Genomic DNA, 19,130 nt, shown 5'->3' with positions numbered 1-19,130 from the left:
TTTCTTCATATGATTGATGTTGGTTATCAGATAGTAGGGGGGATAATTTGAACACTGTACACAGTCAGAGATGGGGATAGATGTCCAGGGTTTGGACTGAGAGTGAGCAGTCTGAGGGCAGTCAGTGCTTCAGGGGTTGGGGCCAAGCTGGAGCAGAGAAGACGACTCCAGAAGATACAAATGTGTGTTTTCTCACAACCCATTCTGTGCTCAAAACAAATGTCCACTTTGATTTTATTTTTTCTAGAGACCACTTTGCCTCTTAACTGCATCTCAGAAGATCATATGTAAATAGGCCTTGACTTTTTCCATCACAAACCAAGTACAGTAGCCATTTAAATTTTATCCAGCACCTGCCTTCCTGCTTACACTATACTGCTTTTCCAGTAGTTGGTTAAGAATGTTCTTTTCTAAGACATGCATTTCCTGCCCATGATCCCTTTCGATTACCTCATTCATTCATTCATTTTCTTCAACAGATACACGCCCACAAACACACCCCCAACACACACACTCACACACATGTTAAAGTAATAGTTATAATTGTGCTGTCTTGATTTGGCTATAATGTCAATGGACAAAAGAATTCTTTAATTTTAAGTTGTTTAATATGTATTTGTTTCAAAATTATGGCAGCACAATTAAAATTTGTATTTAATAATTTCTTATTTCTGATGACTAAAGGTTAGATTACAAAAGTGTTTACCTCTGATAATGCTTAATTCTTTTTTTTTTTTTTTGAGACAGGGTCTTGTTCTGTCACTCAGACTGGAGTGTAGTGGTGCAATCATGGCTTGCTGCAGCCTAGAACTCCTGGGCTCAAGCGATACTCTCATCTCAGCCTCCTGAGTAACTGAGATTACAGGCACACACAACCACACCTGGCTAATTTTAATTTTTTAATTTTTAATTTGTAGAGATAGGGTCTTGGTATGTTGCCTAGGCTTGTTTAATTCATTTTTAAAACATCTCCCATTCTATGTAAAACAGTATCTCTTTGGACAAATTTAGCAGACATTTCCTGTATTTGGGATTGTTTTGGAGAGTATCCTACACGTAAGAAATTATTTCCCTTTCTGTTGTCTACTGGGATGCATTTAGTCCTTGGCATATCTATGAAAAGTGCGATAAGTGGTACAATTACTGACAATTTTGATGGTGATTTTGAAGATGTGATATGGGATGTCTGCCCTTTTAGAAGAGCAATTCAATTCTACACAGTCTACTAAATAGCTGCAGTCATTTTTTGTCTGCACCTTCTAAATGAGGGAATTTTAATCTGTTCTGCTATATATGTGTTTGAATAAACTATGGCATGTGAGTTGACACAAAAATCCTAGTAGTGAAAGTTAAAGTAGAAAACTGGTATACCTTGAAGGTAGGTATTGTAATTTACAGACTTTCTATATCCTATAGTGTCCAATATATAGAGTCTTAAATATAACAGAGACTCAAGAAATGTTTGTTGAAATAACATCAAAATGTATAATGTAAAATCAGGTAACATTTCTTGACTGCTTAGGTCCTAGTTAGGGAAGTTAACATCTATTTTCATTATGTCCATGTAAATGTAATGGAGGGAACAAACAAAACTGCAGGAAGAAAAATTTTTCCATCTTCAAGAAAAAAGACTAAACTTTCATTCTCATAATTTTTTTCATAGACTCAAAGTTATTTTTTTCATTTTCAATATAAAGCCACTGTTATTTTTTTTAAAGTAAGGGTTTCAGTAGTTTCTTTTAGACCTTTCTTCCATTATATGGAAATGGTTTTGCATTGAGATGGCCATTATATTGTAGCTATAACTTTCAAGTAAGTAGTTATAATCTCTTTTATCAGGACCATTAAACCAATGATTTAAGTGTATTTCAGACCGTAAATTTCATAATAGTCCTCAAAAAATTGGAAAATGTCCAAAGCCCATAAAAGACTAGTGGGAACGTAAGAAAGGTTAGAACTAGAAAGGCAAGACACATGTTTGATGCTGTGTAAGCAATGGGGAACATGTTCAATGGTTTGAGCTAAATGGGGCACTTCTTTGTGAGAGATGAGAGACTCACAACATTTATTAAATATAAGATTAGAAAATCTAAGGCTATAGCCAAATAGTCTTTTCTACCTATTTAATCCCTGAGTAATTGAGACAAATGTAAATAATATAGGTCTCAACTGAATTTACTTACAAAGTGCTGAAGATGTCAAAATAGAGGAAGCATCTAATTGCTATTTAGGGACATGCCAAATTTTCCTTTACTCATTTTTAACCACAGAGATAACAGAACAATTTCATAGGAAAGCACATATTTTGAGGTAACTCATTAATAAATCTCAGTGACCTTGCTCAGGAACCCAGGAGGGAACTTGTAGGTTGGTGACCTTGTGATAGATCACATCCACACCCAAGTTATCCTTTGGTCTCTGTGGTAAGTGCTGGTAATAGCAGGTTTTAGGAATGATTATAAGGCTGAAGCAAATATAGCTCTGTCAGTCAGGATAAGGATCTGAAGGTTCTTGGAATAAGTGAAATAAGAAGGTATGAAAGTCAAGATGAACATTTCTAGTAATATTTTAATCAACTATTAACCGTTCATTATTTGGATAAGGTTTTCAGTGATAGTTCTTGCTCTGCAGTATAACTTGCTTTCTAAGTAATAGCAAACTGCTTCACTTGATTTATCCTGAAAGTAGTTTAGTTAGATAGAAAATTATATAGCTTGAGTGTTTTGCCCTTTTTTTTTCTATTTAAGATAACAGTGAAGAAAAGTAATGTTTGATTTTTATAGCTTATTTTAGTAACTAAGGGAATCATCTATTTTTAAGAAGGGACAGAGATATTTGAATGTTTTCTGAAAAAGATACTCTCTAGCAGATTGGAAAACTGAAAGGTGTAATTTCAAAAGTTCTAGACTTGATTTTATTCTCTAATTAGAAAAAGCTAACATCACTATGTTCATATTACCTTATACTTACAAATAGAATTTCCAATCTCAGATGTAACTGAAGGGATAGATAAAATTAAAATAATGAACACCCTCTATGTTAAAAACAAGGAAACAAGCAAAAACAACAAAAAATAAGAATAACCACCACAACAAAACAAAATGCTATAAGTACACCTACTGAACAAATAATTGATCTCGGGTTCTAGATAAAAGTAGCTTTGTTGTTTTTAAGAAAGTATGATCCTCTTTAGAAGATTTTACCTTAAAATATTCCCAGTACAGAGAGGACCATACCAGGAGTCAACATAATTCAGTGTTGATTTAAAGCAATCTATGTTAGATTTTTTTCAGAATTAAATATGGTTGCAACTCTATGTGAGGGTAGATACCCATATTATATATATCTGAAAGTAAAAATTTTTGGTTCTTACCTTTCAGAAATATACAGTGATGTTAAAACTCGATTAATTTGATAATCTAAATGTCAATTTAAAGCATTTAAACAGTTTTATATTCAAATGGACTGCTTCTAAAATGTAATGTATAAAGGTGCATGTTTGTTTATATATCTATAATTTGAAGTATTCTCTGATTGTATCTGGTCATGATGCTAGAAGTATTGTCTTTGTTTATTGGTGTTTTTTTAGAGCTATTGGAGGTAGTAGAGTGTTACAGTTAGTGGAACATAGAACCATCATAAACCTCTACTGATGTGTTGTTACTGAGTGACTTAGTAACTTTACTTAGTAACTTAGAACCTTAAGCTGGGCCTTAAAGTTTCTAAATTGAATGATTCTAGGAAGAAACCCCTTATTTTTTTTCATAAGGTTTGTTAGAGAAAGTTCTCAAACATGTATTTTTGATTGTCTGAACTTTAAAACATATTGATAAATCTTTAGACTCAATTTACATGACATTGACTTAAATTTATACAACAAAATTATCCTAAAAGAATAGCTACTTTCTTAGTGGCTTGATTTATCTCTTCCTTGTGTAATTTTTCAAAGTGATATATGAATAAAATCTCATCCTTTTCTTACTGTGCTATTTGAATAAAGATGATCTTCTATTATATACTATAAATCAATATGCTAATTGTTTTTAAACTAATACCTTTTAGATTTACTAAAATGATGTAAATAAAGACTTGATAAAATATTTAAAGGCAAGAAGTTAATATTTAGCTTTTTATTCTTAGGTAATCATAACTTTCACATTTAATCCAGTACTATTAGATTTGTGTTTATCATTTGATATTGTCTTTTAAAACCTAATGAAATTTTCTTTTAATTTCCAAAAGCATGAATAAAGGCAACTCTAATAAAAAGACATGTTCAGAAAGAAATATAATATGCTGGAAATTTTTTTCTAAAAGTTAATAGGAAAATTGTAGGCAGTTATAGACACATTCTATGCATTATGTTGCTTACAAAACAAAAGTGCATTTTTAGAACTTTATTTTGATGCCCCCAGGCTATTTTTTTTGTTTTATTCAATTTCTCAATTTATGCTATGAATAATTGTATTTTCATTTGTACTCTTTAAATAAATAATAGGTGTTAATGTTCCTATTTAAACATTGCTATTATATTAAAAATGGAAAAGTATTGGCTCTTTTACTGATGTTAATGCTGATGTAATTTTTTTTTTTTTTCCTACTGAGTTTACAGTGTTTTTGCTCTCCGTTAGGGACTAGATAACTTTTGTTTGGAGCCAGCAGGAGGAGCTCTCACCTTGCTGGGTTCAACGTAATTAGTGTGCCTGAAAAACCTGAATTTGTGGGGGTTTTGTATGTGAAACAAATGATAAAATTAAAATATTTACTACATATCTCTAAAATTCTAAATTTTATTTTAATATTGAAGTATAATTCACCTGTCTGAAATGCAAATTTGGAATCTTATTACTTTTAAGAATTTTTAAGAGGTATGACTGCAATTTAATGAAATAAAGCAGTTAGGTAAATCTTGTTTCTGGAAGATACTAAGAAACAACAAAAAATGTTTTCTAAGCATTTGCACTATAATAGGTGCATACATATTTTCCTTTTTTATTTGTTTTGAAGTGAATATACTTCACAGTTTACAATTATGAATACTGAGAACAAAGCAGGCTTAATATGTTTTAGAAACAATAATAATTAAATGAATTAATGAATTAACTTTTGGTCATAATTCCTATATAAAACTTATAAAAAGGAAATAGCTGTTGATAGATTTCAATACGCATTAGAGATTTCAGACACTTAGCTCTAATGAAAGCCTTGATTTGAATGTTGTGATTTGTAGGTAGTACCAGTGAATTTTCTGCAGAAATCTTTGATGAGAAAATTAGAATAAAACTTATGAACATTTAAAAATCACCATAAGAAATACTGATGTTTCTCTCCATTAAGTGAAGTACATATTAAAACAATAATGAGATACTGTTGCACACCTGATAGAATGACTTTAAAAAACTGGACAAAACCAAGTCCTGGTATGTACAGGAATGGGAAAACCATATATTTCCCTATTGAGAATCTAAAATTTCACAGCAGTCAGTTTTGGAATCCAGATGGATAGTTTATTTAAGAAACAAACATTTTCTGTATAACCCACTAATCTTACTCCTAGTTATTAACCCTGGAGAAATAAAAGCATAGGTTCATATAAAAAATCTGTATAGGAAAGCTTAGAGTGGCCTATATATAATGTTCTTAACTGGAAATAGCTCAGATATCCATCAACTAGGGAATTCCATACAGTGGAATAGGTTTCAGCAACAAAAAGGAACAGTTGAAACATGCAGTGACATAGATGGATCTCAAATGCCTATGCGAAGCGAAGAAACCAGGCTCAAAAGGCTACATGCTATATGATTTCATTTATTTGACACTCTGGAAAAGGCAAAGCTACAGGGAAAGAAATCAGATTAGTGGTTGTCAGAGGATGGGGTAGGAAAGGGATTTCTTATGAAGGGCCACAAGAAATTTTGGAAGGGTAATGGACATATTCTCTAGCTTGATTGTAGCCATGGTTCCATGGATGTAGGAGTTTGTCATGATTTACAAAAATGTACATTTAAAGAGGGTGGATTTGTTGTGAGTCAAACAAATTTTAATAAATCTAACTGATAAGAAATGGGGAAATTTATAGATTTAAAAAAAAAACCTTTAGGAATGCCAACTAACTTATTAGCACTTATTTGAATCTCAGCTTCTTTTCAAATGAGACAATAAAGAATATTGAACACTGTCTGGATATTTCATTGCATTAAGGAATTACTTTTTGTATTAATGAATTAAGATATTCTAGGTATATTAAAAGAGTATTTTAGAAATACATGTTGAATTTTTATACAGGTGAAATGATAAGATTCCTGAAATTTACTTCAAATAAATCTTGTAGTGGGGAAGTAGGTAAAAATGTATAGAAGAAACAAGATTGGACATTAATTGGTAATTATTGAACCTGAGTAATGAGTATGTGAGGGTTCATTGTACTATTTTTTTCTACTTCAAAAAGTATTTGAAAATTTTTCACAATAAAAATTAATTAAAAATTATGGCTTAGTTTTACAAATGTATGTTTAGTGAATAGATTTTAATAATACTAAAGGAATATTCTGCAATGAGTAAGTAGAGTTTAACCCAGGAATTTAAGGATACTTTCATGTTTGAAAAATGTATCAATAAAATTTATCACAGTGGTTCGCCTAAGTAAAACCTCGGAAGCTTTAGACACCAAACAGCAGGTGCCAAATAACATACTCACAATTGCATTTTAAAAAATTATAGATGAGAAACCCCCAGCCAGGTGCCTTGGCTCACGCCTGTAATCCCAGCACTTTGGGAGGTCAAGCTGGGAGGATCACTTGAGGCCAGGAGTTCGAGACCCGTCTGCATAGCATAGTAAGACCTTGTCTCTACAACAAATGAAAAAATTAGCTGGGCACAGTGGTGCGTGCCTGTAGTCCCAGCTACTCAGAAGGCTGAGGCCGGAGGATCACCTTGAGTCTAGGAGTTCAAAGCTTCAGTGAGTATGATCGTGCCAGTGAACTCCATCCTGGGCAACAGAGCAAGACCTGTCTCTTTAAAAAACAAACCAAAAAAAAAAAGGAAAAAGAACTCCCACTTCCTTAACAAGATGAAAAACCAAAATTAATGATGTGGTACCAAAGCATTGTTTCTCAGAATGAGGTTCATGGCTTACTGACATCTGGAGGCCTAGGAGGTAGTAGTTAAAAATAAATATCTGCTGAATCATGAGCTCTCCACATTTACCTGCCAGAAACACTACAAAAACCCTCCTTAGTTGATCTCCATCTGTCTTTCCCAATCGTTTCTATTATCTAACTTTCCCCAAGTAGTCTCCACCCCTACAACTGAGAACTGATTTAGTCATATTTCAGTTAGTTTATTGAAAGTATTCTAAAATAAAAAAAAATCTTATCATATCTGATTGAAACCCCCTCATCCTAGACCAGTTGAAATTGGATCCCCTTTGCGAAGTTCTCCCAGAACTGCCAACCCAACTTTAACTTAACTTAATTGCTGGGATGTTAATATAATCTTCACTTTTATAATTTAACAGAAAATGTTATTATGTGTTTACATGTCAGCTTTTTTGACCAGATTATGAATTACTTTTGGTCAGGAAAAGAGATGGATGGTTTTTACGTTTGGTTTCGCATCCTTTAGCCATAAGTAAACTACCTAGTGTATATAATAATAATGTAGTCCTCCTTGAAGAGGTCTTTCACATCCCTTGTAAGTTGGATTCCTAGGTATTTTATTCTCTTTGAAGCAATTGTGAATGGGAGTTCACTCATGATTTGGCTCTCTGTTTGTCTGTTATTGATGTATAAGAATGCTTGTGATTTTTGCACATTGATTTTGTATCCTGAGACTTTGCTGAAGTTGCTTATCAGCTTAAGGAGATTTTGGGCTGAGACAATGGGGTTTTCTAGATATACTATCATGTCATCTGCAAACAGGGACAATTTGACTTCCTCTTTTCCTAATTGAATACCCTTGATTTCCTTCTCCTGCCTAATTGCCCTGGCCAGAACTTCCAACACTATGTTGAATAGAAGTGGTGAGAGAGGGCATCCCTGTCTTGTGCCAGTTTTCAAAGGGAATGCTTCCAGTTTTTGCCCATTCAGTATGATATTGGCTGTGGGTTTGTCATAAATAGCTCTTATTATTTTGAGATACGTCCCATCAATTCCTAATTTATTGAGAGTTTTTAGCATGAAGGGTTGTTGAATTTTGTCAAAGGCCTTTTCTGCATCTATTGAGATAATCATGTGGTTTTTGTCTTTCGTTCTGTTTATATGCTGGATTACATTTATTGATTTGCGAACACTTTTACACTGTTGGTGGGACTGTAAACTTGTTCAACCCTTGTGGAAGTCAGTGTGGCGATTCCTCAGGGATCTAGAACTAGAAATTCCATTCGACCCAGCCATCCCATTACTGGGTATATACCCAAAGGACTATAAATCATGCTGCTATAAAGACACATGCACACGTATGTTTATTGCGGCATTATTCACAATAGCAAAGACTTGGAACCAACCCAAATGTCCAACAATGATAGACTGGATTAAGAAAATGTGGCACATATACACCCTGGAATACTATGCAGCCATAAAAAATGATGAGTTCACGTCCTTTGTAGGGACATGGATGAAATTGGAAATCATCATTCTCAGTAAACTATCGCAAGAACAAAAAACCAAACACCGCATATTCTCACTCATAGGTGGGAATTGAACAATGAGAACACATGGACACAGGAAGGGGAACATCACACTCTGGGGACTGTTGTGGGGTGGGGGGAGGGGGGAGGGATAGCATTGGGAGATATACCTAATGCTAGATGACGAGTTGGTGGGTGCAGCGCACCAGCATGGCACATGTATACATATGTAACTTACCTGCACATTGCGCACATGTACCATAAAACCTAAAGTATAATAATAATAATAATAATAATAATAATAAAAGAAAAAAAAAAAAAAAGAAAAAAAAAAAAATAATGTAGTCAATGCTTTAAAGATTGTAAGATTTTTCGAAATGAGTTTTTTTAATACTTGGCAGATTATATATAAGGACATTTAATAACACAAAAAGAATAAAGAAATCTGCTTTAATACAGGATTTTCTTCCTGAATGTGGTCTAAAAATACTGTAAATGAAAGTGGGGGAAAAGCAAAGGTAGTTATTTTATCAGTTTTAAACATCTATTAAAAATGAATTAATTCTGTTTAATAATTTCATTTAGCATTGTTTAATGAAAATATACATACTTTAATTTCTAAATACTTTATGCATTTTATCATTACTTAATACTGTTTTATATTAATATTTAATATGTAAATTTCTAAAGTAAGATAACTCATTAAACTTAATTCAGTGAATAATAAGTGTAATTGACATTAATGATTTAAATAACTTTAATAATTTAATATATTTTTGCATTAGTTGAGAAATTCATGGAATTTTTATTTTCTATTTAATTCCAGTTGTGTTGCTTGATACAACAACTGTGCTGGGAGAGCTAGGATGGAAAACATATCCATTAAATGGGGTAAGTTTAAATATCTTTGAAAAATCGCCATCTTTGTTAGATTTTTAAGATCTAATAGTTGATGGAACAGTGAATTTTGGGCCCTACTTGTTATGAATTTTGACATATAACTTACATCACATAGAAAAGGTTAAAATACTATTAGAACTGGTAATCAGTGGGAATAATATGTAAAGATCCTTTCTCCTAAATTAGTAATTATTCTTTAATACTGTGTTTATACATAGTGACATTAGAATATCTCCCATATAAATATTTTCCTTAAATATAAATTTCTATGTGTAAGTTTATATATGTTATATTTATGTTAAATTTGATACCCTCAATGAGTATTTGTACATAAATAAACTTTACTGTAGTATAAATGGATTGTGCAAATATTAACAATTAGGTTTTTAATACAGAATATAAGTCTACTAAAATATTATGCATTTTTGAACTTGGTGAAAATATACAAGGTGATTAGGTTTTTGTTAACTGAAATAGTTGTATTTAAAGGCTTGTTAAGGATGTGTAATTTGCAAAATATAGTTTTTCATGGACCAACATTTTAGCTATGGTTGTACTTGACTTTTTATATATTTTTATGTATTTTGCATCATTTTCATATTAAAATGTATGTCTACTTCTCATTTTCACACTAAGCTAAAATAAAAGGGTGGTTTGTAAATCATTTTGCTTTGATTTTTGTCTAGTTAATCAAAATATTGAATAATAGAGGCAGTTACGTGTTTTCAGATACACTTGGGTTAGCTTTCCTTTTTTTTCCTTAGAAATAGTAATTTTCTTATTAATCACATTCTTAGTTGACATTTTCACATTGCTTCTTCTATCTTCAAATTTAAATCTCAAATGAGAAATTGATCTAAATATGTTTTATTCTTTTAGAATCTTTCACATATTGCTGCTTGAATTTGACATTTTACAACAACAGTTATTCACTAAGTGTGTATTTTCAACTAAAATATCCTATGAAGAGTTAAATCTTCCTCTCTTTAACAGCCCATTTGCTTCTTTAAATTTGTAAGTTTTATATACTGCGAGTTTATTTTTCTGAAATTTTTGTTTATTCTACTAGAGCTCTTATCAAACTGTTTCTGAGGCATATATCTTAAACTAGGATTATGGTTTTATCTTCATTGTCTTATTTCTATTAAAATGAATAAACATTAGTATTGTGGAGTATATTAAGTGGGTCATGTTTATTACTTTTAAGACATAAATGAAACTTTTATAAAATACCTTTCGTGTGTGTGTGTGTGTGAGAGAGACTGTACATGTGTGTGTCTAATCTTATGAACAGTAGAATGGATAGATGGTATAAATAAGATTTTAAAAATATGCAATTTATTTATTTTTTCTTTTTTAATGAAGAGGATAGGTTACTGGTACTAATGGAGCTTTACTTAATGCTATTTATAGGTTAAAATAAGGAACTATTCAGTAAGGATGAAGAACTTTGGAAAGAGGCTACTGAAAATGCCAAGAATGAAAAATAATCTAGATATCAATATAGGTTACAGTATTTAAAATCCACCAGAACCATTAATCAGTTTATAACATGTAAACCAGCATTTATATCCATACATTAAAATTGTAATTATATCTAATTGAAATCATACAAATTTTTCAGGTACTCAGTTTCACTGAAGCATGCTAATTTGATTGACCATTTTAACAATTACGTTTTTACATAGACACTAATTCAGTTGATTTTACAAATATGTCATGGGTGGAAGAGACATGTAGACAATATAATTGGCAATATACGAGGTAAAGTATATTTGGTATTATAAATAATGTATTTCTCAGGAATAACTTTTTAATTGAAAAAAAAACTCTTCCTATAAAGAATTGACATTTTTGAAATTGTGTAATGTGCTACATAAAATATAGGAAATTTAATCATTGATTCCATAGATTTTTCTTTTTACTTAAAATCATCATTCCACTAGTAATATCATGCTGATATAGTTACAGAATTAGGCATTCAGAGTGTGCCTGTGAACAGACCAATAAATAGTTATTTCAGTAGGAAATCGAGCATCCCTGGTTAGTAATTATGGAAAAAGGATGAATAGTCTGAACAAATAATGTTTTAGGCTTACAGAAATGAAAAGAGAATTATGAATTTTCTAAAACACTTGCTTATCAATTCATTTGTGTCAACATTTGAAATATACTTTTTCTTTTAAGCATTGTCCTGAATTCAATTTAACAAACTTCTGTTATATGCTGCTCTATGCCAAATACCCTGTTATTGTGCCTAAGACAGATTTTTCTACCCTCAAGAGGTATCGAAGCACAGCGATAATTATACAGAATCACTAGGCCAAAGAATGTGTCTTCAGGTTGTTCTGAGTAATGTTTTGTGAAAGAATAATAAAAAGAGAGGTTAATTCTGGTCAGGGAAAATTGGGAATAAGAAGTGGCATGTCAGCTCTTTAAAAAAAAAAAAAAAAAAAGGTGAAGGAATTGGCCTTGAAAAAAAAGGGAGAAGGCAACTTCTAGGCGAAGGGAGTGGCTTGAGCAAAGGCACAGAATTATTTCATGTATGTATCAGGTTTTAGGAATGTTGAGAATCATTTGGCCTGTAGGGATGCAGTGGAAATAATCATTTGGCTGGAGTGGAGGTATACAGTGAGAAATAGGACCTGTAATCATAGGCTAAACCACATTTTGCAAGACTTAGAATTTCACTAAGTTGAGGTAGATAGTGCATATCTCTGCATCAGTAAGTTAACTTTTAAAACCTATGTTTAATGTGTACATGGTGGATGAGATCTTTGTTACATAGTTGTATTGGACTTAGATATAGCCACTATAGTATATAAAATCAAATATCATTTTCAACAGTGGAGTACCTGTTAATTAAACATTAAGAAAAAATTGATGTTAGGAAAACAAAAGTGCTGTTGGATATTACATCACATTTTATTTTAATGACAGTTGGAGATTAGAAATCTTTGTGTTTCTCTAATGCTGAATATTGGTTTTGAATATAATATTTTATAGATAATTTTTGGGTGTTCTGACTTAGATGATCGCTGGGGCTTCAGCAATGCAATGTAGTACAAGACGTGATCTTATCTGTTGGACATAGTGAATTGGTATTAGGAAACTTACCCTGAAATACTTCATGTATTGGTCATGGTTCTTTAGAGAAAAAGAACCAATAGGAGATATATCTGTATCTGTTACACATATCTATACCTATTTTTCTACCTAATGAGAGAGATATTTAGATTTATTTTGGGAATTGGCTCACATGATTATGGAGGACATGAAGTCCCGTGATCTACAAACTGAAGAACGAGGAAAGTTGGTGGTGTAATTTAGTCCTAGTCCAAAGGCCCGGGGAGTGGGTACTGATGTCAGTTCCCAAGTCTGAAGACCCAAGAACAAGGGGCTCTGATTTCTAAAGGCAGGAGAAGGCAGATGTCCCAGCTTAAGAAGAAGGAGCAAATTTGTCCTTTCTACATCTTTCTCATTCTATCTCCACTTCAGAGGATTGGATGAGGTCAAGTTACATTAGTGAGGAAGGGCAGATATTCTTTAATTTATCTGTTGATTCAAATACTAAGCTCTTTCAGAAACATCCTTACACACACACCTGAAAATAATGTTTTAGCAGTTATCTGGAAATAATGTTTCAGCAGTTATCTTTAGCCTAGTCATGTTGAAACATAAAATTAACCATCACAGGAAAATAAGAAAACATGTCATTCATGTGTAAATAAAAGCTGTAAGTAAACCTAACAACTAATGATTTTTATTTTTATAATAAAAGAAGCATAGATTACAATTAACCTCTGTAGAAAGATACTTTATTCCATTAATCAGAGCCCATCATTTCCTAATACAATTTTTCCAAAGGTGAAAATCAAAGATTGGATGTACTATGATAGAGAATGGAGTATCTACCAATAAACATTTGTTTTTATAATGCAATTTATATATTTCATATAGTAAGAAGTAATTCATCATAGTACAAGATTTCAGTATTACATTTTGATTCATCCTAAAATTGAAATTATCCAAAACTATACCATGTACATATTCAAATTCTGAAAATGTAAATTTTGGTGATAATTTCTGTTGGTGAATATGGATTGTTAATAGTTACTGTTTTCAAACTGATATTTAAATATTTTTTCTTCTTAGAAACTTCACAACATATATGGCAATGTTCTAAACACCCATCATGTTAATTTCAATTATATTGTTCCATATTTCGAAGAAATGCATTAGGTTTTGTTAATTAATCAGTTCTATCAGTGTGCATTTCTTTAATATCCATGTTTATAAGACATTTTATAGCTGTGAGGTGTTAATTGCCATCCACATAAGGGAAAGGACTTGATAATAGTACTCATATCATTAGATTATTAGAAGGATGAAATTATGTAATATATGTAAAGAAGTTAAAACAATGTCTGGTTCATAATAAACATTACATAAATATTATCATTAGGAGTACTGCCGGAACCCCAAGTATTTTAAAGAAATGAAAAATCTAGACTTCTATATAGACCGTTTGTTTCTTTGCTTTTACCAGAATCATGTTTTATCATGTATCAAATATTTTTTTCTTCTGAACCACAATTATATTTTTGTGCCTTTGTTTAACAAATAAGACAAAAATATAGAATGAGTACTTTTTTCATTTAAATATAAATAAAATACACCTGTACACTCATTTATTTAATCTTTCACCGCACATTATGTGAAAAGTGCTATTTTGTGTACTGGAAGTGGTGGTGGACATGGTCAGTCATTACAAAAATATATGAACCCTCTTAGGATGTAGAACTAGCTATGATCTTTAGCTGTGAATACTATATTCAGGTTTGTTTGATATATAATCAATACATATGTTATATTTTATTAAGTTTCCTTCATAACCAAGAATTGCCAAAGCAAATATGGGCAGTAATAATAGAAAGACTCAAAGCAAATATGAGCAGTAATAATAGAAAGACTCATTGACCCTAGATGTGAGATTTCAGTGTGGTAACGGCCTCTTAAAAGATGCTGAATTGAATTAACCAGGAGATAGAATTTGAAGGCCAGTGTATTATGTTCCTTGAAAGCATTTCTCTAGAAAAGAAAAGTAAACCTGGATACCCACTTGGAAGAGAGAGATACATGAGACATAATTCTTACATTTCTTCCTTTGGTTTGATGAGTCAAATATTTTAAAAGAGCAGCCTGTAAATGAACAGCCTCCTGCACAAAATCTTATGTGATAGCTGAGCATATTTGAAGATGGTCATGTTAAGTACCCAGACTTTCTCTTATAATCATTTGCAGTTGGAGGAACACAATCTGCAAAGCCAGCGTTTGTTTCTTGAGACCATTCCTTTCAGGGGCTTGTCCCTGTTGAAGCACATGTCAGCACAGGTGAGCTTATGATTGCCTGGGGATCTCCTTGTGGTTCCTGGGACAAGCAGAAAGGAACACATGGCATTGTAGGATAGAAGCCTCCTGTGTTTATGGAGGGTGGCTTCCAAAGTTGCTGTCTCCTCTCCTCTTCGTTGCTTTATGTAGATTTAAATTTCTGACCTATTTCATTTTTCTTCTCTCCAAAGAATGTCTTTTAACATTTCTTGTTCTTGCAAGGTAGGTCTGCTGGCAAGACATTCTCTGAATTTTGTTCAAGAAAGTCTTTATATCTTCCTCACTTTTAAGGGAAAATTTTACAAAGTACAGAATTCCAGGTTGGTGGGCTTTAACAAATCTCTGAATACTTTAAATATTTCACTCCACTGTTATTGCTTACGTGGTTTCTGGGAATGAATTGTATGTAATTCTTATCCTTGCTTCTCTATACTTAAGGTGTTTGAGTCTTCTGGCTTCTTTCAAGGTTGTTTCTTTATATTTGTAGATGATGAAATTCCCAGGCGCTCTTAGAGATTTAATTCTGTATGTCTTGACTTCATAAGAATAACCATGTACATTTCTGTCCCTGAATATTCAGATTATTGATGTGTCATGAGTCTGTAAAAGAACTGCAATTAAGCATTTCAGCATTTTACGTACTTTTCGTGATCTCAATAATATTTATGTGAAGTAAATATTTTTATTACCATGTTATATATGAATAAACTGGACCTGAGAAAAGTTTCAGAACCTACCCATGGTTGTGATGACCAAAGAAGCTGGTATTAAAACAGGTCATGTCAATCCCAAAGCCAAGATTTAGTCATTATGGTGTAGCTATAACCACAAATTGATTTTCAACATTGTGATGACTGCAATGAAGGGTAAAAGAACTCTCTAAGGCTGACCAAGTGCAGACTTAATCTAGTTACAGTTTTGTTAGAAAGACCAATTTTGTTTAAAAGGATACATAGTTATTGAAAAGTACTGTAAAGATTAATTCTCCTTTGAAGCTTAATAATCAAACTAAGGATGCTTAATTATTCACAAATGTTTAGTTAAGCCTAAGAATATCTGGTGCATGTTTTAGATTGTTTTTATATTTAATTATCTTAGAAAGGAACTAAAGAAATATTCCTTTAGTGTGTCTCTTTTAGAGACATTGTTTTCATTTATTTGTGCCTCAATAATTGTGTCTTTTACATGTCTGCTATTGACTGTAGGCTAATTAAGTGTAAAATATGGGCTAGTCCAGTCCAAAAAAACTTATAGAAATAATTATATTTGAAATGATAAGTACTTGCCATTCTCAAAATGTCTTCTAAAGTAAATTGTCCAGGCAAGGGGCTTGCTGAGGGATACCAGTTATAGTTAGTGACACAGTGCCCTACTCCCTTGCCCATATGTTATTGAGACAAAGATGGACACATAATCTAAAGACAACTAGTTCATTGACTAACCAGTTCCTGTCACCTCTCATGGGGATTTCCATAAATGACTAAGCCAATCAGACTCCTCTTTTAGGAATTTAAGATTTCTGTGTTAAGAGTTCAGGAGAAATAGCAGCCAGAAACATCTGCCATAAAGATACATTGAAAGATACATGCAGAAGGGTTGGAGTAGGGGTACTTGATGACCTGAAGTCATGTGCAAGTAACAGTTCTAGGAGAGCAGGAAAAAAGTCCAGTGACTAAAGGGAAGCCATTCAGTAGTAGGAGGAGAACATAGAAGATGCAGAGAAAAAGCCATGAAGAAAGGAAAGATTAAGGTAGTTAGCACCTGTAGAGATGACCAAGTTTCTGCTGAATCTTCAGGTCCAATTCTTAGTTTTTCTTAAATTCCTTTTATCTGGGCTGCCAGATTGTAAATACAGATTGCACTAATAATCATCATCATCATCATCATCATCATCATCATCATCATCATCATCATTATCATCATGATAGTGAAACACCAGCACCATTTTGAGACAGAATAGGAAACATGAAAGATTGTGGAAGGTAGAATTTCCTTGAGGAGAACTCAGGCACATGAATCATCCAAAGCTGATGGCTTTCTTTTATCAGCTCATGCATGGGTAAATGACCTCCCCTGCATCCAGGTAGTGCAGAGAAACAGGTGAAGGAATATGCATCATTTATTATAGAGTCCATAAATTTTTAAATATTTAATACTCGAGCAACTATGATTTGTGTCACTTCTTTCTCCACTATCTCAGAATATTCCTTTCTGTACAGCAACCTCTGCAAAAGAAAATGGATTACTGCCTCATTTTTCACTAGTTGAAAGAGCATGTTTTGGAGAATGATGAAATTCTATGGTGAGGAAGAAAAGTAACAGAAAAGCAGGTAACAATGATTTAATAAATCAGATGTGAAGTATTTATTGATGTTGCTGAATATGTAATCACCCTTGTATTCTCTAGGCAGCTGAAAAATAAGTATGTATGGAATTCATTTTTCAGTATCCCCACTGTTCTTTAATGAATAGCCATGATGATGTCTTTCTGTAAAAATATGTAGGTATATAATACACATTACACACACACACACATACACACAAACACACACATACACACACACACACACATCTTTAAAAGGTATGGGTTTCATTAAGCCAAATCTTCTTGACTTACATAATACAGTCTTTTATTTGTTCTTATTTTTATTCATTTTATCTTTATTTTTTGCATTGTTACTTATAAAGCTTTTACGTCAGTCTTTACTTCCAAGAGAAGTTTCTGGTTATTTCTTTTAAAATAAATTCCTATATTGTAAAATATAAACTAAGATTCTGATTTTATCCGCAAGTTCTAATTGTTTTACTTAGAGTCACTAAAATATTTATAAACTATTTTATTTATAAATAAAATAATCTGTATCTAAATCCAGAGCAAGCACATACAAATGCTAAATTATCTTAGGAAACCCTAAGATATTATTAATAAAATACAGATTTTCTTTTTTTTTTTTTTTGTAGAGATGGGGAGGTCTTCCTATGTTGTGCAGACTTGTCTCAAACTCTTGGGCTCAAGTGATCCTCCATGAGCCACCATGCCTGGCCTAGACATTTTTATAAATTTAATTATTTTCTATTTTAAGTGATAAATTTACTCTTATTTTCTACAGGCAACTACCAAATCCTATTGATTCAACCTTCAAAAGCTCTTTCAAATCAGCCTGTATCATCAGCTTCATCTATCACTCCATCATCCGTTTGACTGTTTGACTCTTCATCATTTCCTCTCCAAGTTACCATAGTTGCATCCTAGATTGTTTACCTGCTTTGGGTCTTTCTCCAGCCCCTTCCTCCGACCTGTGCAACCCATCCCTCGTCCTGTTGCCAGAACTGATTTTCTAAACTGAAGATCAATTTATGTCCATGTCCCTACTCTACTAAACTCTTCCTCTCCTTTCCTGCCATTTAACCTGCGGCCAATAGCTGCGTCTTCTGATCTTCATCTTTAACGTTTCCTGACCTTCAGCCACCTCCACTTTCCAGCTTTTTCAAAAAAGACCTTTTTGGTAGTTTCTTCCATGTGGCTTGCTTTCTCTTGTCTGTGGATATAGGACCATGCTTTTGTCTATCTGGAATGTTCCCTTTTATCTCTCTTCACTCCAACCCCCACTTTCTCTATCTCACTTTTTCCTATTGGTCTCTTAAGACAGAAATTTTCTGCCTTTTCTGGAAGACTTATATTGCCAAAGGTTGAATTAGGAAACTCCTTTTCTGGGACCACCTGAAACTCAGTGCATATCATAGCATTTATCTCACAATACTTAAATGTCTATCTTTTACCATATTGTAAACTCTTGCAGTAATGGATTGGGTATTGTATCTCTGGGTCAGGTAGATGGCATAGTAAGTGCTATATGAGGGATGCTCAATAAAAGTTGGCTGGATAGCTAAGTTGATGTACATGTAACAAATTATTTTAAATAAGATATTGTTTAAAGCCTGTATTTTGCAACTCACATTGGAGCTGGAATAATTTGATACTAACTGGGCAGAATCAGTTGTGGAAAAAACACTAAATGGTTGTGAAAATTGAACTGTGTTCTTGTTCATCATTGGTCTTAAGTACAGGTCGAAAGTTTATACATTTGCTCTTATTTTTGTATTTTAGACAATCCATTTTCTCACTATTCTCTCACTATAATAGAAGTTTAAAGGTGGAATGGAAAGATATTTACCTACAAAATAAAAAGACTACAAAGTAGCCTATAAGCCA

At 32.5% G+C, this 19,130-nt stretch overlaps 1 protein-coding gene across 16 annotated transcripts in view; it reads left to right on the top strand.

Moving 5' to 3' along the window:
* EPHA6 (EPH receptor A6) overlaps positions 1-19,130 on the top strand; it is a 965,948-nt gene that overhangs the window by 45,853 nt on the left and 900,965 nt on the right. For 12 of the 16 annotated variants that reach the window (XR_008523481.2, XM_063721671.1, XM_063721674.1 and 9 more), the window contains exon 2: positions 9,453-9,517. Coding sequence is in view for 11 of the 16 variants with exons in the window: in XM_063721671.1 (XP_063577741.1) it covers positions 9,453-9,517 (65 nt within the window). In the remaining 5 variants the exon portion in view is untranslated. Of the gene's footprint in view, positions 1-9,450; positions 9,518-14,930; positions 15,238-17,136; positions 17,248-19,130 lie in introns of those variants that run through there. The other 4 variants (XM_063721678.1, XM_063721675.1, XM_063721676.1 and 1 more) reach the window with 3 other exon arrangements.

Source organism: Pongo abelii, chromosome 2, assembly GCF_028885655.2.
Source record: "Pongo abelii isolate AG06213 chromosome 2, NHGRI_mPonAbe1-v2.0_pri, whole genome shotgun sequence".
NCBI lineage: Eukaryota > Metazoa > Chordata > Mammalia > Primates > Hominidae > Pongo > Pongo abelii.
Note: the sequence above shows the minus strand (reverse complement) of the source record. Positions and strands in the feature narration are given on the sequence as shown.